General features: G+C 35.8%; 1 protein-coding gene across 1 annotated transcript; it reads right to left on the reverse strand.

Moving 5' to 3' along the window:
* Positions 1–1,390: 1,390 nt before the first annotated feature.
* LOC127882250 (acetyl-coenzyme A transporter 1-like) lies at positions 1,391–23,088 on the reverse strand. Its single transcript, XM_052430791.1, has 9 exons — positions 23,002–23,088; positions 11,137–11,751; positions 9,749–9,903; positions 8,332–8,516; positions 7,510–7,694; positions 5,169–5,289; positions 4,035–4,143; positions 2,843–2,949; positions 1,391–1,713 (listed from the first exon to the last, which is right to left on the reverse strand). Exons 2-9 carry the CDS (start codon positions 11,703–11,705, stop codon positions 1,555–1,557), a joined length of 1,590 nt encoding a protein of 529 aa, XP_052286751.1. The 5' UTR covers positions 11,706–11,751; positions 23,002–23,088; the 3' UTR covers positions 1,391–1,554.
* Positions 23,089–23,128: the final 40 nt, after the last annotated feature.

Raw genomic sequence — 23,128 nt, forward strand, 5'->3', positions numbered from 1 at the left:
ACCAGTCGCTCCCACACAGTGAAAAACAAAAGCTAATTGTCGATAACTAGGCCTAAGCATAATAACATACATAATTCCTATTAAATAATATAGAACAATGTCGTATAAATAAATTAAATTTCATAACTATTTTTAAACTGAATCAATGATTTTATCAACGACAGAATTGTTGTTTACTCAGGCGTCTCATTCATTTAGGAAATCGGAGTTTGTATTACATTCATTGGGATGAAACTGAAGTAAAAATTGTCATGTGTCATTGTGATTGACGTCACGTCTAAACTAACATAAAAGCAAGCAGATTTGCTGTTATAAACCAAAAGTACCTTATAACTGTATTGTTCTAATTCAAAGAAAAAGACGCCAAAATCTTGTAAAAAAAAATTGTGTTTGTTATACAAATTGTAATTCAATATATATTTTTCATGAACAGATGATCATTAATCTTTTGAATGCCTTCTAATAACCACTCTTGCCAACTTTGTGTTGTTTTAAACACCTTATCAGCAATAAAGATTATTTGACTTTGTCACATACTCATGTGAAGTCTTTATGAATGCAGCCGATAATTGCTTCTAATACACATTCTTATTGTTACGTGCGCGACTCGAAACGACTGACGCTGGTAGTTGTTTTCAGTTCAAACATAACTTTCTGAGTGAAATATACTTGCTGTTGGCCGTTAAGGGCAATTGACCGTTATTCACAAGTGTAATATAGAGTGATTTTCATCGGGGGGAATCCAGACCGATTGTTGTCTGCAATTGAAAGTTATTCTCAAGTGACTGTTGGGTAAGTTTTGACTGTACCGGTATTACATTTTATTGTATGGCTCTTTGGTTAACACATTGTCATTTTATACTGAAAATTAAGTTTATTCACTTCAATAAACACAAAAATACATATAGAAATGGATGAAACTCATCAAAAGTATTTGTCTCGTCTTTTAAGAAAAACTGATTCATATTGAACAAATAAATTAAAATATCACAAACACAAACTGATGTCTGTAAAATTCCTGTCTGCATTACAAACAGTGTTTTGTCAGCACGGACAGCCAAGTGGTTTAAGTGATATACTTTTACTCCAATGGTCAGTGGGTCGGGCTCAGGTGTGGCTTACTTTTACTCCAATGGTCAGTGGGTCAGGCCCTGGTGTGGCTTACTTTTTTTCTGTCTTTAATTTTATTTTGTTTTATACTAGAACTTCTAAGTTTCGATGCTTACATTTAACAATTTAAACTTCAAAACATGCCAAAATCTGTGGAAAGGTCCCATTAAATAACATACACAATTACGTTTTAACACATAAACATCTCTATAATAAAAAAGCAAATTTAGTAATAACTAAAATGTGTCTTAACATCTTTGATGAGATACAACCATGTCCAAGAGATGGCAGAGATTTATTGCAATGAGAAACATGATTCATTTTGAGTTTAACTCATTTCATGCAGAACATTTATAAATAAACTATAGCTTATAAACTTCAATTTCAAGTGTCAGATTTACAGTGAAAAATTAATTAAACTATCCTATGAAAATCATCCTTATATCAGGACACTTTCCAAGCCTTCAAATCTAATTCGTCCAAGTGCTTCACTTTCTTGCGTCCCCATAGCAACCACAGGAATCCTATGACTATACACAGTGCCGACTCCAAGTAGTAGCCGTCCAGCGTTGTAATACAAGTGCCACCAGCTTCCTTACAGGCCTGAAATTGGGAAAGCAAAACTCAAAAACTGATTGATACTTAATTTAAATTATTTTGAAATTATTACAGGGATGTAGCTAGCCATATACTGTTCAATCATTTATCGTCATTTTTGGATAAAAAGATAAAGTTGTGTCAGTTTTCCGATGTGTTTGTGTTAAATTTGTGGATGAGTAAACCCTGGAATTCAATTAAAATTAATTTCCCACTTATAATTTTACAGTTCTTTTATGGATTCATATCATTATTCCTGATTATTAGCGACTACCATGCCTCAACCACCAAAAGGAAATTGTGAAATGTGTGTATTTTAGCCGTTTTAGTCTAGATGGGTGAAAAGCACTTATATTTCCTTTGAACCTTTTATTACTTAGATACGTATTTTGACACATTTGTAGTCCTTTAGAAAGTTGAATTTAATTAAATACATTTCTTACTGCATTGAAGTTTAAATGCTTTATTTCCAACCCTTAATTACTGATAAGCAGTAAACAGCATAAAACCTGAACAGACTGCAAGTTTTAAGCTGGTTGCAAAAGCCATTTTCACTTTGCTTTTTATGGGGGAAAGGGTTAAGGGTCAAAGCGCAAGACTGCTGTTCCTGTGTAACCTTCCCATATCAGATACAATACACTGAAGCTAAGGCTGTGAAAATTAACAAGTGCCACCGGAAATTAAACGAAGGAAAATTCTTGCAAATTACAACTGGACAAATAAGCATATTATTCACTAAATTAACAATCCAGAATTAGCTGATAAGTTCGAATTCAGTGAACAGCCAACATAGAATGTTGTCTGAAAATAGTCTACTATTTGCAAACATTAAATTGTCTAAAAAAAAGAGAGTTCAAATTATGTGGTTTCGTTGAGCCTTGTTCTTTGAACACTGGTCTAAATAATGTGCTTAAAGTGTCATCCAAGTTTAGCGGCCTGTATTGTCTACATAGGCAAATCCATGACAACACTTTCAGCTTTTACGGAATTTTAATTAAAAGAAAGTTTCTTTCAAGCAAAAATTCCAGTTTAAGCCAAAAGTGTCATCCCTTGTGCGCACTGAAAATGCTATTCTGGGACAACACATATCAATAAAACCCCTTTTATCCATTGGGAGGCTAAGTTGATGACTCACATGGCTTTCATCAGCACTATAACACGATTGTTGGCTAGCTCCATCACATGACTTCCATGTCAGGGTATCCACCGCCCAGAGAGCTACAGTGGTCGGCCAAGTACCACCTTGAAACAGAAAGAAGAGAAATGCTCACTAAGGTAAAGATGTCAAGCATAATAGCAGTATCCCTTACCCTAAGCTTTAGTTTGAACCTATTTATTTTAGCTTGATTGTGACTGTAACTGCATTTCATTGAAGAAATTATAATACATAAATAATGAATCAGATATATGCCTTTTGAGTGTATTTAGAGCCCCAGTGGGAATGCTTGCTAGAAAATAAGCAATGTGGATCGTTTTTATCTTTAATGTGGGTATGCACGATTTTGTCAAATATTTATGACTTTATATAAAATGTGTAAAAAAACTTATTATACATATAATTCAGTATAAATAAAATTTAAGAAGAACATGTTGAAAAATGCGAAATAAACCAGATATTTAATTCTGAAATCAAAAATGTCTGTACAGTCGAATATCGCCAGTATCATGCATGTGAAATGTAAATCTAAATTTAGTTTTACGGATCATTTTAATTTCCTGCAACGAAATCTTTTCCCATGAACACTAACTCTGATCCATATAAAAAGACGAATGCTTCGGTTATTGCAGGAAAATATGTAAGAAATATCTTCGTCACAATCGGCTCAGGACGCTAATTTGTCTTTGCTGCATTTTATGAAATTCGTCTTTAATGTATATTTTTTCTAACCTATTTGTGTCATTCAAACATATTTTTATAAATATATTACAATTCAACACATATAAAAATTGTGCATACCCACTTTAAATAGCAGCATGACTTTATCTTGTTTTCACCTTTGTTACATTTGTAATAAACATTTTAATGTAAAAAATATTTCTTATTTGAAAACAACAATTATCTTATTTCACATTTACATATCATTCAAACATTTTAAAATTACTAATCATACTTATTAATAGATTTTAAATTCTTTGTTATTATTAACTATTTCAAATGTCTATCCACTAAAATTTTGCCCCACTCTGTTAAAGGCTTAATTTTCAAACCTATGGTACTGATGAACAGCAAACAGCATTATGCCTTAACAGAATGGGCTGTTCTGATTTTATGCTGTTTACATATAGCCTTTGTCCCTGTATAGTGGTATAAAGGGTTGAGTACTGACCCAGATTGGCCACAGTGTTCAGCAGGGTCATGTAGGTTCCACCGATGACCGGGTCACTGACCTTGGCGTGGAAACCCATCACAGAGACAAACATACAGTACACAAACACCTGCAAATATCAACAAAATAGTATCTGACACAAGTTTTAATGAAATCATTTTCTTTTCCAACATGAGTTAATAAATTAAATAATGAAAATTTACTTAAATTAATAAAAACATATCTTTGTTGTTCTACAACATAAATACAAAAACATCAAATTTTACTTAAAGATGTTGATTCAATTCTAAAAATTTAGTATTGATGAAAAGTCTTTTAATGTTGATGGCATCATTTCATCAAAACAACATATCATTCAGAGTGGTAACTTTAACTAAAATTTTGGGACTAAATTCAGTCCTATGCCCAATCTCTAAAATAATTTATTTTTTCCACATGCATGCCTTAAATTCCCAATTGAAGGTTTCCAAATATTTATTTTATCAACACATTCAATCATCTTACTATCCAGTTATAACAGTTCAACATAGGCAAATACAAAATTACAAACACTTTTAGTCTATATGTTTAAGCATTTGTAAAAATAAAGAACTCACACAATTTCCCCATTTGAGTCATACTGCCACAATGTTTCCCAAATGCAAAAGGCCACTACCTAATTACACAAATGTTGAAAAAAAACAGACTCTGACTCGATTGGACAAGGGACAGTAGCCAACTCTACAGCTTAAAATATTATCTTATGACAAAAACATATAAAGGACAATAATATTCCTTGTAACTATAGTAATACAGTGTTGTTTTTTGGTAAAATTAGGGGCCAAAACTTAGCCCCATTCCAAATCTCAAAAAAATTATATTTCCTAAAATTCGCAAATGAAGATTTCCCCCCAAAAATTGTATCCAACAAATGTAACATTTATTGCATTTCCCTTTCCATCTCTATAAATCGAACCTTTATAAATATAGTATTTAACACAACTTTTGTTGGAATTTTAAAATATTTGTAAGCAAAATAAAACAAACACATATTTCTCCATGCAAGTCGACTCAATGACCCGACACTATTCCCAAAAAGGTCAAATTTAACACTTTAATATCACAGCATGATATAACAGTGTCATATATGCTCACCTGGTGCACTGCATAGCTGCCCAGGATAAGGATATAGAAGTATGTAGGGAACACCCCAGGTGAGGTCTGTATGTAATGGGAGATGTAGACAATATAGGCATAGACAAGCCCCATCAAGATCCTGAAATGACCAAAGGATTATAAATAATGAAATCTGTATGTAATGTGAGATGTAGACTAAATAGTCTGAACATCGAAAGGATTCTAAATAATGAAATCTGTATGTAATGTGAGATGTAGACAAAAAAGTCTGAAACATTGAAAGGATTCTAAATAATGAAATCTGTATGTAATGTGAGATTTAAACAATATAGGCATAGACAAGCCCCATCAAGATCCTGAAATGACCAAAGGTTACTACATAATAAAATCTGTATGTAATGTGACATGTAGACAAAATAGTCTGAAACATCGAAAGGATTCTAAATAATGAAATCTGTATGTAATGTGAGATGTAAGCAATATAGGCATAGACTAACCCCATCAAGATCCTGTAACTTCCAAAGGATTCTAAATAATGAAATTTTTATGTAATGTGACGTGTAGACAATATAGGCATAGACAAGCCCCACCGAGATCCTGAAACGTCCAAAGGATTCTAAATAATAAAATCTGTAGGTAATGTGAGATGTAGACAAGATAGGCATAGAGTAGCCCCATCAAGATCCTGAAATGACCAAAGGATTCTAAATAATGAGATCTGCATGTAATGTCACATTATATGAGACGTAAAGATATAGGCATAAAGTAGTCCCATTTATATCCTGAAAAGATGAAAGGAACATGGAGGGTGGGAGGCTTATGAAAACTGAAGGTAATGGGACATAAGTTAAGATATAGGTATATACCAGTACCATCAGTATGATGAAAAGGTGAAACTATTTTCAGTGAAGTTACTACGAGGTCAGACAAAAAAGTCCACACTAGCATACTGTTCTAAACCAAACACATCCAAAAATGACCAACTCAAAAACCTATTTTTTTCCAAAATCATAAGACAACAAATTCACATGTTCAAGAAATAATTTTTTTTTTTTTAATTAATATAAAAGACGATATTTCATCCCAAAGGAATAAAATGATATTAGAGTATTTCATAGCTACAACTAGAACTTGATTCTATAACAAGAGCTGTCAGAGGACAACGCGCTCGACTATTTGAGTGCTTGACGGTATAACGTAAGCCATCACGGGGAAATGGTTCATAAATACTGGGGGGGTAGGGGGGGGGGGGAGTAGGGGGGGGGGGGGGTTAGGGAGAGAGGGGGGTATAATGTGGGGTGGGGTAATGTATTAGATGAATTAAAAAAAATAAAATTTGGGGGGGGGGGGGGGAGGTTGGGGGGTAGGGGGGTGAGAGGGGGGTATAATGTGGGTGTGTGGTAATTTATTAGATGATGTTTAAATTTTTTTATTTTTTTTGGGGGGGGAGGTGGGGGGGGGGGGGTTGGGGGGGGAGGGATTCTGGGTAGGGGCGTGGGGTATTGTTTGGGTGGAATCCATTGTGGTATTCAGATAAGTGTTGTTTTGTCAAAGTAATAATAAAATGTGATCATAAATAAAGAAGTTATGGCAATTTAAGCAAAATGTTCAATTATCTAAGTGTAAAAGGGGCCATAATTATGTCAAAATGCTTGATACAGTGGTCTGCTCTTGTTTATTGGTTGGGGTCATGTTGGTAAACAAGTATGCAAAATATAAAAGCAATATGTCAGAGGATATAGGAAATACTTGGGGTAGTACACAAAGTTTAACATAGATTTATCAATAATATGCATATTCTAAGTATAAAAGGGGCAATAATTCTGTCAAAATGCTTGATACAGTTGTATGCTCTTGTTTATAGCTTGGGGTCATGATGGTTAACAAGTATGCAAAATATGAAAGCAATATATCAAGGAACATTGAAAATATTTGGGGTAGTACGCAAACTTTAACATTTGCTGCATATTCTAAGTGGAAAAGGGGCCATAATTATGACAAAATGCTTGATAGAGTTGTCTGCTCTTGTTTATGGGTTGGGGTCATGTTGGTTAACAAGTATGCATAATATGAAAGCAATATGTCAAGGGACAATTAAAATAATTGGGGTAGTACGAAAACTTTAACATTTGCACAGAAACGGCACGGAAACGCCGACGCCGGGGTGAGTACCGGTAGGATAGCTCCACTATATATATTTCATATATAATAGTCGAGCTAAAAAAGGCTCCTATAAAAGGGTGTCCTAGGGATTCAAACTCATTAAGTCCCGTATCACAAACCAGCCACCATATCTGTTACTACCTACCACACTGTGATGCACAAGGCTAATTATCCAGAGGGAAACATTCAAACCAACCTAGGAGTTATGGCCCATGTGAACAGCTTCATAGGCCTGGGCCCCGAGGTGTATTGGGATATCAGCAGGGGCAGTATGATCTGTATGGGCACCATGGGTACGGCAAATATGGCCAGGGTGGTCTTGGGCAAACCGGCCTCAATCAGCTTCAAGCCTGATAATGCATCCGCAGCTGCAAACGTGACCTGTAAGCAACAGAGTTTTTTCCATGAATTCTTATGAGTCTCTTTCTGGGAAAGCTGGGCTTAATGCCTTGTGCTAATTTGCTAAAGTTTTGTCACAAATTAGTCTGTGCAGTCCGCAAATTTGACACTAAATTTATCAACTTTCGGAAAAGTACTGTAAACCTCGGCTTCGCCTCGGTTGACATCATTTCCTCAAGTTGGCAAATTTACTGATACCCTGTCAGACAAGTAATATTTATAGACTGTAAAATAGTGAACAGGCGGAAACAGGGTGCTATGTTTTTTTCAAATTCATGGGGGCACCGGACAATGGGAGAGTACAATGCAGTGTAACTTTACAAATAACAAAATGTGCATGATCCAGCATAAACTGTTAGTACAAAACTATTTGAGCCTCATTCAGAGAAAACTGAGCTTAACGCATGTGTGTAAAGTATCATCCCAGAGTAACCTGTGCAGTTTGCACAGGCTTATCAGGGACAACAATTTCCACCTCGACTGGATTTTTGTTCTATCAAAGCAGAAAGTGTCGTCCATGATTAGCCTGTGCAGTCTGGGACAACACATGTATTAAGCTCAGTTTTCCAAAAACGAGGCTCACTATATATTATTTATCACTATTTTTGTACAACAATACCTTGACAGTCAACAGGACCATGCAATGGGCAATGACAGGCTTGAGTCTGATGACCTTGTACAGCTGTTTGTACGTCTCCACAATGCTTTGATCAGGGTCAACCTCAGGGTCCACCTTCTCTGACTTGAATATCCACACCAGTGTCGTCGAAACAAAGAACACCAAACCCCAAAAGTACAGGAAACCTATAAATATTCATGACATTAAATGGAGAAAACAAAAAAACAGAACCCAGAAGAAAAGGAAACCTGAAAATGTTGATCAGTGCTCCAGCTAGGTCTAAATGGAAGGGAGCAGCGCATCCTGCCACCCTAAAGTCCCAACCTGCCTCCTCGGACCCCTTTTTTTGATCTACTAAGATTTATAAACAGAAATTCTATGGATGTTTAAATAAATAAACTAAGTTTTTACAATGAAAAAAGTTTTATTGATTATATAAACGAAAGAGAAAATACATGTAATATGACATGTATATATTATATATTACACATGCTAAATTGATAATTTGCCTAGGAAAATACCGGAATGTTCTTTTACAAAGTTGCCCATAGCTCATTTCAAATCCTAGCTGGAGCAATGAATTGTTAATGATATTAATTTCAGAAAAGGCAAATAATTCTATGTCAAAAACATGACAAATGCCACAGAACCACATTTTCAGATATGTTCAAGTGCAAATAACTCTGGATTGTGAGGATCATTGGGTATAAAAGTGTCTTTCCAGGGCTTTTTTTCCTTCTTTAGCAAGGGCCTTATATAGGCCCTTTCCCCAAAAAGAAAGGCCCCTTCCCTTAAGAATTTCTTTACAATGATGCAATTATCACCAAATTTCAAGCTCACTTTGGAAAATTTCTTCCTCTTTTTCAATATTTGTTTCCCAAAAAATGGAAGGCCCTTTCCCAAAATCAAGTGAAAAAGCCCTGCTTGTGCATCTACACTTCGTGGTGATGACATTAATTATCTAAAGTTTCAATTTAATATCTAGTTAAATGTTAAAGTAGTTTGCTCCATAAACATATGCCGACAGAACAACTTAGAGACCAACGGAGAGTGATTCCTAACTACCCCCTCCCTGATCATGTAAAAACGTGATTATGTTTGATTAATAAACAAGAGATGTGTAAATCAAAAACACAATGCCCCCTAATGCGCCACGTTCAAGCCATATATTTGACATTTTGACCTTGACCTTTCACCACTCAAAATGTGCAGCTCCATGAGATACACATGCATGCCAAATATAACTTTGCTATCTTCAATTTGCAAAAGTTATTGAAAAAATTTAACCAAGGTTTAAGTTTTCCACAGAATGACAGACAGACAGACAGACAAAAAATAACATACCCCTGATCATTCAATCCAGGGGCATGAAAAAAGACGCTGAAAAAACAACTTGAAACACTGTATGACAACCTACCGGACAGGGTGACGATGCCCACATCTTGCGGTACAGATCTCAGGTACTTGTTGCAGAAGTCTGCAGACTCCAGGGCCACAAAGAGCACATTCCCCAGGAAGTATCCCGCAGTCTGACCCACTGTGTTGCACGTGCTGGCCCAGCCCACGTTGCGTCTAGAGTAAGAATGGAAGAATGCTTGTGCTTAAAGTGTAATCCCAGACTAGCCTGTGCTCTTTGAACAGGCTAATCAGGGACACCACTTTCCTCTGTTATTACCAACTATCATTTTGCCTGAGAAAGAATGTTAGAATATAAGTCTTACCCTGGGAAAACAGGGCTTAACCCTTTGCATGCTGGGAAATTTGTCGTCTGCTAAAATGTTGTCTGCTAAATTTCGAAAATTAGCATTTTCTTTGATTTTTTTCAAAGAATACTATCAGAATAGCAAACAGTTTGGATCCTGATGAGACGCCACGTTCTGTGGCTTCTCATCTGTATCCAAACTATTTGCACAGGCCTTCAAAATTCGGTTCCCGCACTGAAAGGGTTAATGCAAGGTGTTCTTGAATGCTTTGAGCTGTTATGAGTTCATAAATACAGCTGAAAGCCGGAAGTTCAGTTATTATTGCAACTAGGCTTATTGCACGTGTGTTAAGTGTTGTCAACATTAGCTTGTGCAGTCTGCACATACTTATTAAGAACCACACTTTTAGCCTAGACTGGATTTTTTGTTTAAAAGAGACAACCTTTAAACGAAAAATTCCAAAAAGTGTGAAGTGTTGTCCCAGATAAACCTGTGCGCACATGCATTAGGCCCAGTTTTCCCAGAGCACAGCTCATATGGAAAGATTGTTAAATTAAGAAATGCATTATGATACTTGTAATACTTGTCATTTTATGATTGGTAATTGATAAAAGGACAATACGTTATTGGTAAGTTGTAAATCATGAAAAGAAGTCATAATTAAAAATGTTGCTTCTGTTGAGTAGATTCCGATGAATCCGATTGAATGATTATTATTTCACAATCAACTTGTTACATGAGTTCTATATTTTGATTGTAAAATATATCCTACAATTTGTGAATGTGAAATAATGGAATGCTGGGAATGTTTGTCAATAGAATTTTACAGTCGATAACCCTCAGATCCCCTCTAAACTTGAATCAAAACTGCAATTCAAAGAATATTAAGATTGGTTGGTGCAATTAAGTACCAAGCAATTAAAAATATCCATAATATCCAATCTGAAGATTTTACAATGCAAATTTTCAATTTCAGGGTATTTGTATCTTTTTCCAATTGGCATGGTACTGGTACTTTTCCCAATCAGGCAAAAAAAAATTGCTGCATAAAGCCATCTATAGTCACTTCACGTCTGATTGAGAAAGGGAAAAACAAACTAACCTTGCAAGCATGGTGAGCGCCCACCCATCCACAGCAATATCCTGAGTGGCAGCCAGAAAATTCAAACAGAAGAACACTACGGTCAACGTGAAAATGTCCACTTTTGTGTCATTGGAAGTTTCTGTTCCCAGCAGATCATCGACCCTCGTCGACAACGTCAACATGAACACGCCTATCAAGTACTGAATTGGAACCAGCCAAGTCTTTCGACGTCCCATCCAATGCACGTACACTGCGTCAACCAGTGGGGCCCAGAGCAACTTGATACTAAAGGGCCAATGTACAAAACTGAACTTTGCCTGGTCACTGTAGCTGACTTTGCGACTCTGAAGCAACATAGGTAAACTGCCTCCAAGCCCTAGTGGAATGCCTTGTAACACATAAAGGAATGTCAAAAGAAGGATATTAAGGTAGTCTCCTTGTAAACCTCGCCTGTCTATTTTTTGGTTATCATAATTTTCTTGTGAGGTTTCAAGACTTTCAGTGTCGATCTTTGAGTTTTCAATGTCTTGTTTCTTTTTTTGAGCATTTGAGCGACCTTTTGATCTGGTTCGTGTGTTTTCTGACATCGTGAGGCTAGGGGATGCTTTTCCCTTGGTTGATCAATGCAGAATTCTGTAAAACAAAAACATTGGTGAAACTGATGGATGTTCCCCGATGATGCGCTTTGCAATCTATGTGTTAATAAACACCTTAAACAAAAGAGTGACGGAAAAATATATTATTAGCCTCAGTGACCTTGATCCCAGTGACCTCATCAAAAGGTAGAGGTCCATGCAAGGTACCTACATGCCAAATATGAAAGAGATCGGTTAAGTATTGAAGGTGCTATGAGAAACTGTAACAAAAGAGTGACAGAAAAATCTATTATTAGCCTCAGTGACCTTGATCCCAGTGACCTCAAACCTCATCAAAAGGTAGAGGTCCATGCAAGGTACCTACATGCTTAATATGAAAGGGATGGGTTAAGTATTGAAGGTGCTGTAAGAAACTGTAACAAAAGTGTGACAGAAGAATCTATTATTAGCCTCAGTGACCTTGACCTTGACCCAAGTCAGGGTTTTTTTCCCACTTTTTGGGCAGATAGCCCATGGCTTTGGAATTGGGAATTTTATCGGCATTTTCATGAAATTGGGAAAATAAATTAATTAGCCTTTTTATCCACACGAAAAGTCCACTGATTAGGGAAATACTAAATTTGATTTAACGCTTTATAATCATTCAAATTAAAAGAAAAAAAATCATGTAATACTTTGTTAGATGTAATTGAATTAAAATTGAGATTAAATACACATAAGACTACTTTCTAAAAAAAAAAATAATAATAATTTTTTTAATTTTTTTTTATTTTGGCAATTGGGAATTTTTTGCCACATTTTGGGAAAAAAGTATACTTTTTGGGATTGGGAACATAGCCGAATTTCGGCTATAAAATCGGGCCAAAAAAACCCCTGCAAGTGACCTCAAACCTCATCAAAAGGTAGAGGTCCATGCAAGGTACCTACATGCCAAATATGAAAGAGATCGGTTAAGTATTGAAGGTGTTATGAGAAACTGTAACAAAAGTGTGACGGAAGTAAGGAAGGACAAACTGGCAACTATATGCTCCACGGCAATTTTATTTGGGGGAGCATAAAAAGAAAAACACAATTTTAATACAACATTTACAAAGAAGTACAATTATTAAATTATAAATTTTCTATAAACACGTCACCATACATGCCAGAAATTTTCGGGTCCAAATTGGGACAGCCGTTTAAAAATGTCGGGACATTTGACCAAAAAGCAGGACACCTAAAACGATCAATCATGCCACCTTTACTGAAGTCAGTAATCAGCTAATTACTTACAAAACCTCATAATTTCTGGCAAATATTGATGATAAATGTGTTAAGAATTGCATGAACACAGACTTTCTCCATTTTCCGGAAGTAAACAAACATGTGCACTATGCAGATGAACCCATTTGTGACTAAGGCAACGTTTAACGGGATGTGCGCACATCGAGAACTGTTTTTATTCAACCAATCATCCATTAACTCTAAATTTAGATTGATGCAATATGTACAAATTATTTTCTGAAAATCAGCCAAAAACGAAAGTAAATTTATGTCTCTGGTATCTGTCAGCGCTCTATTTGTTTGATATATAATACACTGAATACCGCGTAATAATAGTATCTTTGGACTTGATTTGGGCCATGAAATACAAAAGCAATCTGCTTAATGCACTACGATGCATCTATCCCTAGCAATTAACGACTCTTATCATAAAAATACCCTGGAGATAAAGAACAACGAAAGTAAATTAAAATTGACAAACCGTACCGTATCCGAAAACGACTGTGATACCTCTTTTTCACATAAAATAAAATATGCATATCGTTTGACTGCAGAAAATAAAAACCCGTAATCTTGCGAATACGCAATCATTATAGGTTTAAAAATATTGTTTTAAAATGTGATATTGCAGTGCTTTACTTTACTCATAGATACATAATTTAATATTATGGGATGGCGGACATTTGCAACATGCGCAGAATGGTACAGTTTTCAGAAAGTAGCGAAAACGTGAATAATTGCAACATTGCAAAACATAAGTTTTTATACTACTTACCTTTTAAAAATGTCGAATGTTTTTAACGTTAATTAGTATATTGAGCAACAAAAACACATTAATTATAGAAAAATAACAAAATCGGATTCTTATAATTATTATAAAGAAACATTAAAGCAGACAACAATAAACGCAGGCTGACTTCAAAGCAATTACAATATCATTTTAGCAACGTAAACAAAATAATTACAAAACAAAATTGAAATCATTATCACACATCAAGAAATGTTGAAGCAGACGACAGATAGCGGTAATGACGGGGATAATCATTTGATGGCGATTAAATAATTATTTAATCAAGAAATGTTCAACATAATCTAATTGCAGAAAAAAAACGGCGTGGAAAACTAAACCAGCCGACAATATTCGCGGCGATTTTCAATAATGCCGCTTAAATAATAATTGGTGAAAAAATAAAGAAAATCTAACAGTTACCAATAATTGGTAAAGCACTGGGAGATTAAAGACGTTTTTTTCCGAAATATATCACTCCTGTCGGTCACTGATTCAGAACAAGAGGGCCTGAAAGGCCCAAAGTCACTCACCTGAGATAAAAAGAAATCATTGCAGCCCAAGATATCAATGGAACAAAATGTTCTAACCAAGTATCATGAAGAGTGATTAACAAATGGCCCCTTGGCGGCCATGTTTTTTTAACAGACCTGAACCATTTTTTAACTCTTCCAAGATAGGTCCAAATTTCATGAAGATTGGGAAAAAAATGTGTCTTCGAGACTGTTCACATGTTGTCACTATATACATATAAAGAAAACTGCTCCACTCCCTGGCGGCCAATGGCCATGTTTTTTCACTGATCAGGACCATTTTCAAACTCGTCCGAGACATCCACATAACTAATGTTTTGACAAAATTTCATGATGATTAGGCAAAATATGTGACTTCTAGAGTGTTCACAAGCTTTTTATTATATAAATATAAGGAAAAAGACCCCCCCCTGGTGGCCATTTTTTTTTACCAAACCAAACCATTATCGGACTCAACTGTCAAATCCAGGTGTGGTAATGCGGTCTCCTTCACTTATGCAAATGAACCGGTCACAGGACGGGTACAGTTATGTAACTTTGTGAGCACTTATGTAATGCGGAAATATTTATTTGATGAACTCTTATTTCCGGTCAGGATGACTATACTGACTGGTTGTAATTCAATTAACAAAAGGCGTTCAGTCAGGGACGCCTAAATACACTCAAAGAATTTATTTATAAGTGAAAACCAAGGCAGCTTGTACAAAAAGAACAGGTACAAGCCAATTCTAAAGAATCTAAATATCGTTACAAAAATGAACAACATACAGTAAATACCTTAATTAATGTAAAAAGAAGTTCAAAATCTGTCAAAGAAACTGATATAAATATAAGTTATTGTTAGTCTAGATAGTGCTTCAAAAATGTAGTTTACAAAATAGGTCTAATTTAAGCTAGAGAACAATATTTATGGAGATAGGAAACTTCAGTGAATCAAATGTAACAAGGGCTGTTTGTAAAACATGCATGCCCCCCTATATGGGCTATAAGTTGTAGTAGCAGCCATTGTGTGAATACGTTTTTTTGTGGTGGTGGTGGTGGTGGTGGTGGTGGTGGTGGTGGTTGTGGTGGTGGTGGTGGTGGTGGTGGTGGTGGTAGTAGTAGTGGTAGAAGTAGTGGTAGTAGTAGTGGTAGTAGTAGTAGTAGTAGTAGTAGTAGAAGTAGAAGTAGTAGTAGTAGTAGTAGTAGTAGTAGTAGTAGTAGTAGTAGTAGTAGTAGTAGTAGTAGTAGTAGTAGTAGTAATAGTAGTAGTAGTAGTAGTAGTAGTAGTAGTAGCATTAGTAGTAGTAGTAATAGAAGTAGTAGTAGTAGTAGTAGTAGTAGTAGTAGTAGTAGTAGTAGTAGTAGTAGTAGTAATAGTAGTAGTAGAAGTAGTAGTAGCAGTAGCAGTAGCAGCAGCAGTAGCAGCATTACAATACCAATACTTAAGAATGATCAAATGGGAAAAGGTAACCTAGCACTGGCAGTAAATATGGGGCTCATTTACAGGTCAGATTTGGAATCTCTGCTGTAAAATGAGATTTTGAATGAATTAAAGGGAGGCAAATCTGTAATAAAAAGAACATGCATAAACCATAGTTGTTTCCCTTGTTTGAACCATGCTTAATCCTTATAAATTTATAATGCCTATTTCCAGTAACTGTGACCTTCACCTGTGACCTTGACCTAGTGACCTCAAAATCAAAAGGGGTCATCTGCGGGTCATGATCAATGTACCTATGAAGTTTCATGATCCTAGCCCCAAGCGTTCTTGAGTTATCATCCGGAAACCACCTGGTGGACGGACCGACATACCGACCGACCGACCGACATGAGCAAAGCAATATACCCCCTCTTCTTCGAAGGGGGGCATAAAAATAAGAAAAATTTACTAAAGTTATTGAAATAGAATAGAGGCAGAACTAAAAATAGATTACTGAACCAGGTTAAACAAGGGAGATAAATACTGCATAAATACTGCAAAATTATGTTCATGTTGTCTTTCTTTCAGTTATCTCTTAGTTGAAAGGCTTATCATAAGTGTTAATGACTAAAACAGTTATGTTAACTATGAAAATTCTGTGTTATGAAAAATTATATAATACAGTTAACGTCACATATTAACATAATAAAACCAAACTTTACTGCACAGGAAACACATGTTCTGACCAAATTTTATGAAGATTGAGCTAACTAGAAAGTTAACAAGATTTTACTATAGCCATACATGTATATAGTCATATAAGGAAAAATGCCCTGCCCCTTGGCAGCCATGTTTTTCAAGCCACGGTTACCATTTTAGAACTCATCCAAGATATCACTGGGACAAATCATCTGAGCAAGTTTCATGAAGATCGGAAAATAAATGTGATCACAAAAGCTCACCATGAGTCATCAAAAGACTCTATGGCGGCAATTTATATTGACTACTACTAGCCCTCACCAATCTTTCATGTGCCCTGACCCAAACATTATCAAAACCTTTATATTTATCATTCAACTTGTATTTTCTTGTGCGTGGAGATGCGCAATTATGATTCAATCAATTATCAAAACCTTTATATTTATCATTCAACTTGTATTTTCTTGTGCGTGGAGATGCGCAATTATGATTCAATCATTCTTATTAGCTTGCCTTACTAATGCTAATAAATTCAATATCCATCTACTTAAGACATCTTAAAAAATATATGTTTTCACATTGTTAGAACATTTAAGTTTATTTTGAATACGATAAGACTTTACAATATGCATATTATATAATTACCTTAATATATAAATGTTCAAAATATTTGTTTATTTTGAATATGAATGTCTTTAGAGTTGCCAATTCTTTCGTTACAAATTGTTAACTTATATTGCCTAAAATAGTATATATATATATATATATATACCTGTATGTCATTGACCACGGTTTACTACATTGTGTATTATATGTTTGTGTACTCATGGGCTTAAAGCCTAATGTATTCTGAAATAAAACCATAAAACCATCTATTTGTAATCTTCACGCCAAGGAGAAATTTCCTTGTTTTTTTTCCCCTCATACTTTCAATTACTTTCCCCCTTTTCTTTTCTTATCCGAGGAACCCCCATCCCCACCCGTAAAGCCAAACTTAAACAACATGAATGTTAAAACCTGTTTTACATAGATTGCCGCCGTTGCCGTCTGACGACAAATGGTAAGTGAATCTTAGGTGTCGCAAAATAATGTGTTACAGTAGTCATAAAAATTGTACAGGGTTAACTCTCTACTAAAAGCCGGAATCAACCATTAATGTTAGTTTTGCTAATTGAATTGCGTTAAAAAGATTGTCAAAACACTTCTAATCGATCAAACAAATTAAAATTATTTAAAATTGGTAAATAACTAATAATTTTATAGTAACTTTGTGTTAATGTCAAGTTTTATACCTTCATTGATCCCGGACGATCCTGGGCGATCCCGGCTTTTAGTTTAAAACGTATTTTTATCGAGAAAACATGTCACTTCGAGGAAACCAATCAAAAACCGTATCTAGCGGAATTCTGTTTAAAAAAAGGTACTTATGTGTTTTACCAAGAAAACCGCCGGGGATTTTCTGAATTGTCGGCCTCTTTTTGATTGCAATCAGGGGGTTCCAAATATATTTTGAGATATGATCCTTTTGTTGTCTAAAAATTCACTCTGGGATTTAATTGTCATCTGATCATACTGTATTAAGATTTCTGCATCTTTGAAAAGCTTATTTAAAACACAGTTTATTGATATAGAACATATAATCCTGCCCAAAATACACACGACCGGTCGGGCATGTTCCTGGGACATTGACTAACCCGGACCTAGGTACAGGCAGTGAATGTCGTTCGGACGTGCCTAAGTGTTAAGCTTTGATTTATAGCCATTTACATGTAAGGAACAAGATATGTGTTCTTCAGAAACACAATGCCCCCTAATGACCAAGTCAGACATAACTGACAACCAAGGCCTGCGGTTTATTAAAGAGATCATAGCCAGAGTTCATCATGTAAATAAGGACATAAGTCCACAGGTATGTAATGAACCCTACTATTCACAAATTAGTACAGGAAATAAATGATAATTATATCATTAAAAAAACTTTGACAAATCAATCATTTGAGTTATAAATAATCAAAATAAAAAATCTGTACAGTAACTATGAAAAGAACTTAAATTCTTGGTAAGCAAATATATAATATGAGATTTATAATTATATAAAAACAGTCTATTATATAAAGTTGGAATCTGACATTAATTCTAAAATGGACTGTTTCAGCACCGCACGGGCAAACTCCCTTTGCTCATACACCGCATGGGCAAACCCCCTTTGCTCATGCACCGCAGTGTATGAGCAAAGGGGGTTTGCCCATGCGGTGCATGAGCGAAGGTCGATCTATTTTTAATTGATACCTCTATAATTTATGGCTTTAATCTTTGTTTTTATTACCACTGACATTTGCATGGCCAAAACAAAGCAAATGAAGCTGCAACAGTCCATTCTTAAATTAATGTAATTTTGTTGTATTTCAACTTTACATAATAGACTGTTTAAATTACTTCCCTTGAAAATAATTGTCTCTAACAACTCTCTATTTTTAGTAGCAAATAATTAAAAGCCACTACCGTGACTGTAGATTTGCCACTCAAAATGTGCAGCTCCATGAGATACACATGCATGCCAAATATCAAGTTGCTATGTTCAATATTGAATAATTATCTCCCTTTAAAGCTTATGACTTCCCTTGGATTTGTATTTTTGACCTTAGACCTTAAAGGATGACCTTGACCTTTTACCACGATGTGTTTGTCAGAAACACAATGCCGCCTACTGCGCCGCTTTGATTTATTTAACAAAAATATATAATTTGGCAGGTCAGATAATTATGTCCATTTAAAGCTTATTACTTCCCTTGGATTTGTTTTTTCAACCCCGTGACCAAGTTTTTGACCCGGCATAACCCATATTCGAACTTGACCTAGATATTGTCTAGATACAACTTCAGACAAAGTTTCGTAAAGATTGGATTACAGCGCCCTCACAATACTTTGGGGGAAAGGGGTCCGCAGCCCTTAGGAGGGGGAGTTTCGCGGTTTCCCTTTTTTGGGGATTTTTTTTACTTCCTCTCTCATTATTACATTTGTACATGTTTGCACTATATTCAGTGCATTTTTCATAATTTAGTATGCTTGAAAAGATTAAATTGAAATAAAATTGAGATATAATAATTAGAGACACATCTTTCTATAAAAAAATAAATAAATTTTAGGGGGAATTTTTTCCCCCAAAAGGGCCAAAAAGTATACTTTTCAGGTGGGGCCGTCAAAATTAGGCGGCAGATTTGATAGATTGAGGGCCCTGGATGAAAACTATTTGAATGAGAGAGCGGACACGAAAAGAGTGACAGACTGACAGACAGACAGATGCGAAAACTATATACCGCTTTTCTTCGAAAGGGGGCATAAAAAACCAAGTTCGAACTCATCCAAGATATCATAGGGACAAATCTTCTGATCAAGTTTTATGAGGATCGGAAAATAAATGTGGAAACTAGAGTGTTAACAAGGTTTACTATAGCCATATACACATGTGAGGAAAAATGCCCCACCCCCTGGCGGCCATGTTTTTCAACCAACCGACACCATTTACGAACTCCTCTAAGATATCATTTGGATGAATCTTCTGACCAAGTTTTATGAGGATCGGACAATAAATGTGGCCTCTCGAGTGTTAACAAGATTTTGCTATAGCCATATATAGCCATATAAGGAAAAATGCCCCGCCCCTTGGCAGCCATGTTTTTCAAGCAAACGTTACCATTTTCGAACTCATCCAAGATATCATTGGGACAAATATTCTGAAGAAGTTTCATGAAGATTGGAAAATAAATGTGGCCTCTAGAGTGTTAACAAGGTTTTACTATAGCCATATAAGGAAAAATGTCCCGCCCCCTGGCGGCCATGTTTTTAAACCAACCGGCATCATTTTCGAACTCGTCCAAGATATTATTGAGATGAATCTTCTGACCAAGTTTCTTGAGGATCAGACAATAAATGTGGCCTCTAGTGTTAACAAGATTTTACTAAAGCCATATATAGCTATTTAAGGAAAAACGCCCCGCCCCATGGCAGCCATGTTTTTCAAGCAAACGTGACCATTTTCGAACTCATTCAAGATACCATTAAGACCAATCTTATGACCAAATTTCATGACAATAAATGTGGCCTCGTAGAGAGTTAACAAGGCAAATGTTCATGTCCCACAACACACAACGGACGCCTGACAAAAGGCGATCACAAAAGCTCACCATGAGTATGTTGTGCTCAGGTGAGCTAAAAACCAAAACCATTTTCGAACTCATCCACAGGGCCCTCAATATGTCAAATTCGGCCGCATTCCCCCCCTGAAAAGCATACTTTTTTCCCCTTTTTGGGGGAAAAATTCCCCCTAAAAATAACAAAAAAAACATTTATTTTTTTTAAATTTTTTTTTAATAGATAGATGTCTCATGATTACTATATCTAAATTTTATTTTAATTTAATCTTGTCAAACATACTTAATTATGAAATAAGCAATGAATATAGTGCAAACATGTACAAATGTAATAATAAGAGAGTAAGTTTAAAATTCCCCAAAAAGGGAAACGCCGCGAAAATTCCCCCTGCTATGGGTAGCGACCCGCTTCCCCTAAAATGGATTGAGGGCCATGCATCCAAGATATCATTGGGACAAATCTTCTGACCAAGTTTCATGAAGATCGGAAAATAAATGTGGCCTCTACAGTGTTAACAAGGTTTTACTATAGCCATTTAAGGAAAAATTGCCCTGCCCCCCTGTCTGTCATGTTTTTCAACCAAAAGGCATCATTTTTTAACTCCTCCAAGATATTATTGGGATGAATCTTCTTACCAGGTTTCATGAAGATAGGACAACAAATGTAGCCTCTAGAGTGTTAACAAGATTTTACATACATGTACATAGCCAAACTATCTTTTTTTTAAGAAGATGTCAGATGATTTTTATTTATTAATCATATGTATGCATTATTAGAAACAACGGGTACCTATAAAATAATAATAACTAGAGCTTTGTCACAGATGTGACGAATACCCCCACATGCCCCATTGACACATAATATTTTGCATGTCGTCTTCACAAAAAACAGCGGATACCATGCTCAATTTCTAAAACCCACAAAGTGACCCCTTAACCTAGTTTTTTGACCCAGAAATGCCCATGTTCTAACTTGACCTTAAGATCATCTCCATAAAACTTCTGACCAAGGTTGGTGAAGATCGGATGAAAACTACTTGAATTAGAGAGCGTACACCATGCTGAATGTTAAAAAACGCACTAAGTGTCCCCTTGACCTAGTTTTAGGCCCAGAATGGCCCATGTTCAAACTTGTCCTGGTAATCATTTAGATAAAACTTGTGACCAAGTTTGGTTAGGATTGGATGAAAACTACTTGAATTAGAGAGCGGACAACATTGTGATGTTTAAAACGCACGAAGTGACCCCATGCCTTGTTTTTGACCCAGCATGACCCATATTCAAACTTGCCCTAGACATTTCAAGATACAACCTCTGACCAATTTTGGTTTAGATTGGATAAAAACTCCTTGAATTAGAGAGCGGACAACATGGTGAGGTTTAAAACACACTAAGTGACCCCGTGACCTAGTTTTTGACCCGGCATGGTCCATGTTCGAACTTGACCTACACATCATCTAGTTACAACTTCTGACCAAGTGTGGTGAAGATCGGATTTAAACTACTTGAAATAAAGAGCAGACACCATGCTCAATGTGTAAAACGTACTAAGTGACCCTGTAACCTAGTTTTTGATCTGGCATGGCCCATGTTCGAACTTGGCCTTCAGATCATCTAGATAAAACTTCTGACCAAGTTTGGTGAAGATCGGATGAAAACTACTTGAATAAGAGAGAGGACACCATGCTGAATGTTAAAAACGCACTAAGTGACCCCGTGACGTAGTTTTTGACCCGGCAAGGCCCATGTTCGAACTTGGCCTTAAGATCATCTAGATACAACTTCTGACCAAGTTTGGTGAAGATCAGATGAAAACTACTGGAATCAGAGAGCAGACAACATGCTGAATGTTTAAAACGCACTAAGTTACCCTGTGACCTAGTTTTTGACCTGGCAAGGACCATGTTGGACTTTGCCTAGACATCATGAAGATACAACTTCTGACCAAGTTTGGTGAAGATCGGATGAAAACTACTTGAATTAGAGAGCGGACACCATGCTGAATATTAAAAAACGCACTAAGGTGACCCCATGACCTAGTTTTTGACCCAGCAAGGCCCATGTTGGAACTTGGCCTAGACATCATGTAGATACAACTTCTGACTAAGTTTGGAGAAGATGGGATGAAAACTACTTGAATTAGAGAGCGGACACTTAATACGGACCGACAGACAGACCGACCGACCGACAAGTTCACTCCTATATACCCCCCTAAACTTCGTTTGTTGGGGTATATATTTTTTTTTTTGAAACATTGCCATCGAGCGACTATGGTTTTCATTTTGCAATGTTGGTTTTCTGAATTCCAGAACAGTTCCAGATGGTCGATTGCCGCACTGTTCAAATCGACTTTTTTTGTTAGAACATTACGAGATATTTTAAACCGAATTTTCTTATACCACCATTCATTCCATTGTACGTGCTAGTAAACTATAAGTAGAATAATACTCACTCAAATGTATATTATAAAATAGACGTGGCTGAAACAATCTGCTGTTGTTGTTTTGTGTGCTGTTTGTTGTTGTTGTTATTTTTAGAAAGGTTACACTCAACTAAATGTGTTATAGTACATAGCAAAC

Source organism: Dreissena polymorpha, chromosome 5 (genome assembly GCF_020536995.1).
Source record: "Dreissena polymorpha isolate Duluth1 chromosome 5, UMN_Dpol_1.0, whole genome shotgun sequence".
NCBI classification, from domain to species: Eukaryota; Metazoa; Mollusca; class Bivalvia; order Myida; family Dreissenidae; genus Dreissena; species Dreissena polymorpha.

Excerpts from the sequence above, each read along its gene's own strand:
- LOC127882250 (XM_052430791.1), bottom strand. The coding sequence starts at position 11,705 with ATGTCAGAAAACACACGAACCAGATCAAAAGGTCGCTCAAATGCTCAA. Across the intron at positions 8,517-9,748 it reads GGGCATCGTCACCCTGTCCG|GTTTCCTGTACTTTTGGGGT; the intron begins GTAGGTTGTCAT and ends GAATATTTATAG. Across the intron at positions 7,695-8,331 it reads TGGTCCTGTTGACTGTCAAG|GTCACGTTTGCAGCTGCGGA; the intron begins GTATTGTTGTAC and ends TGTTGCTTACAG.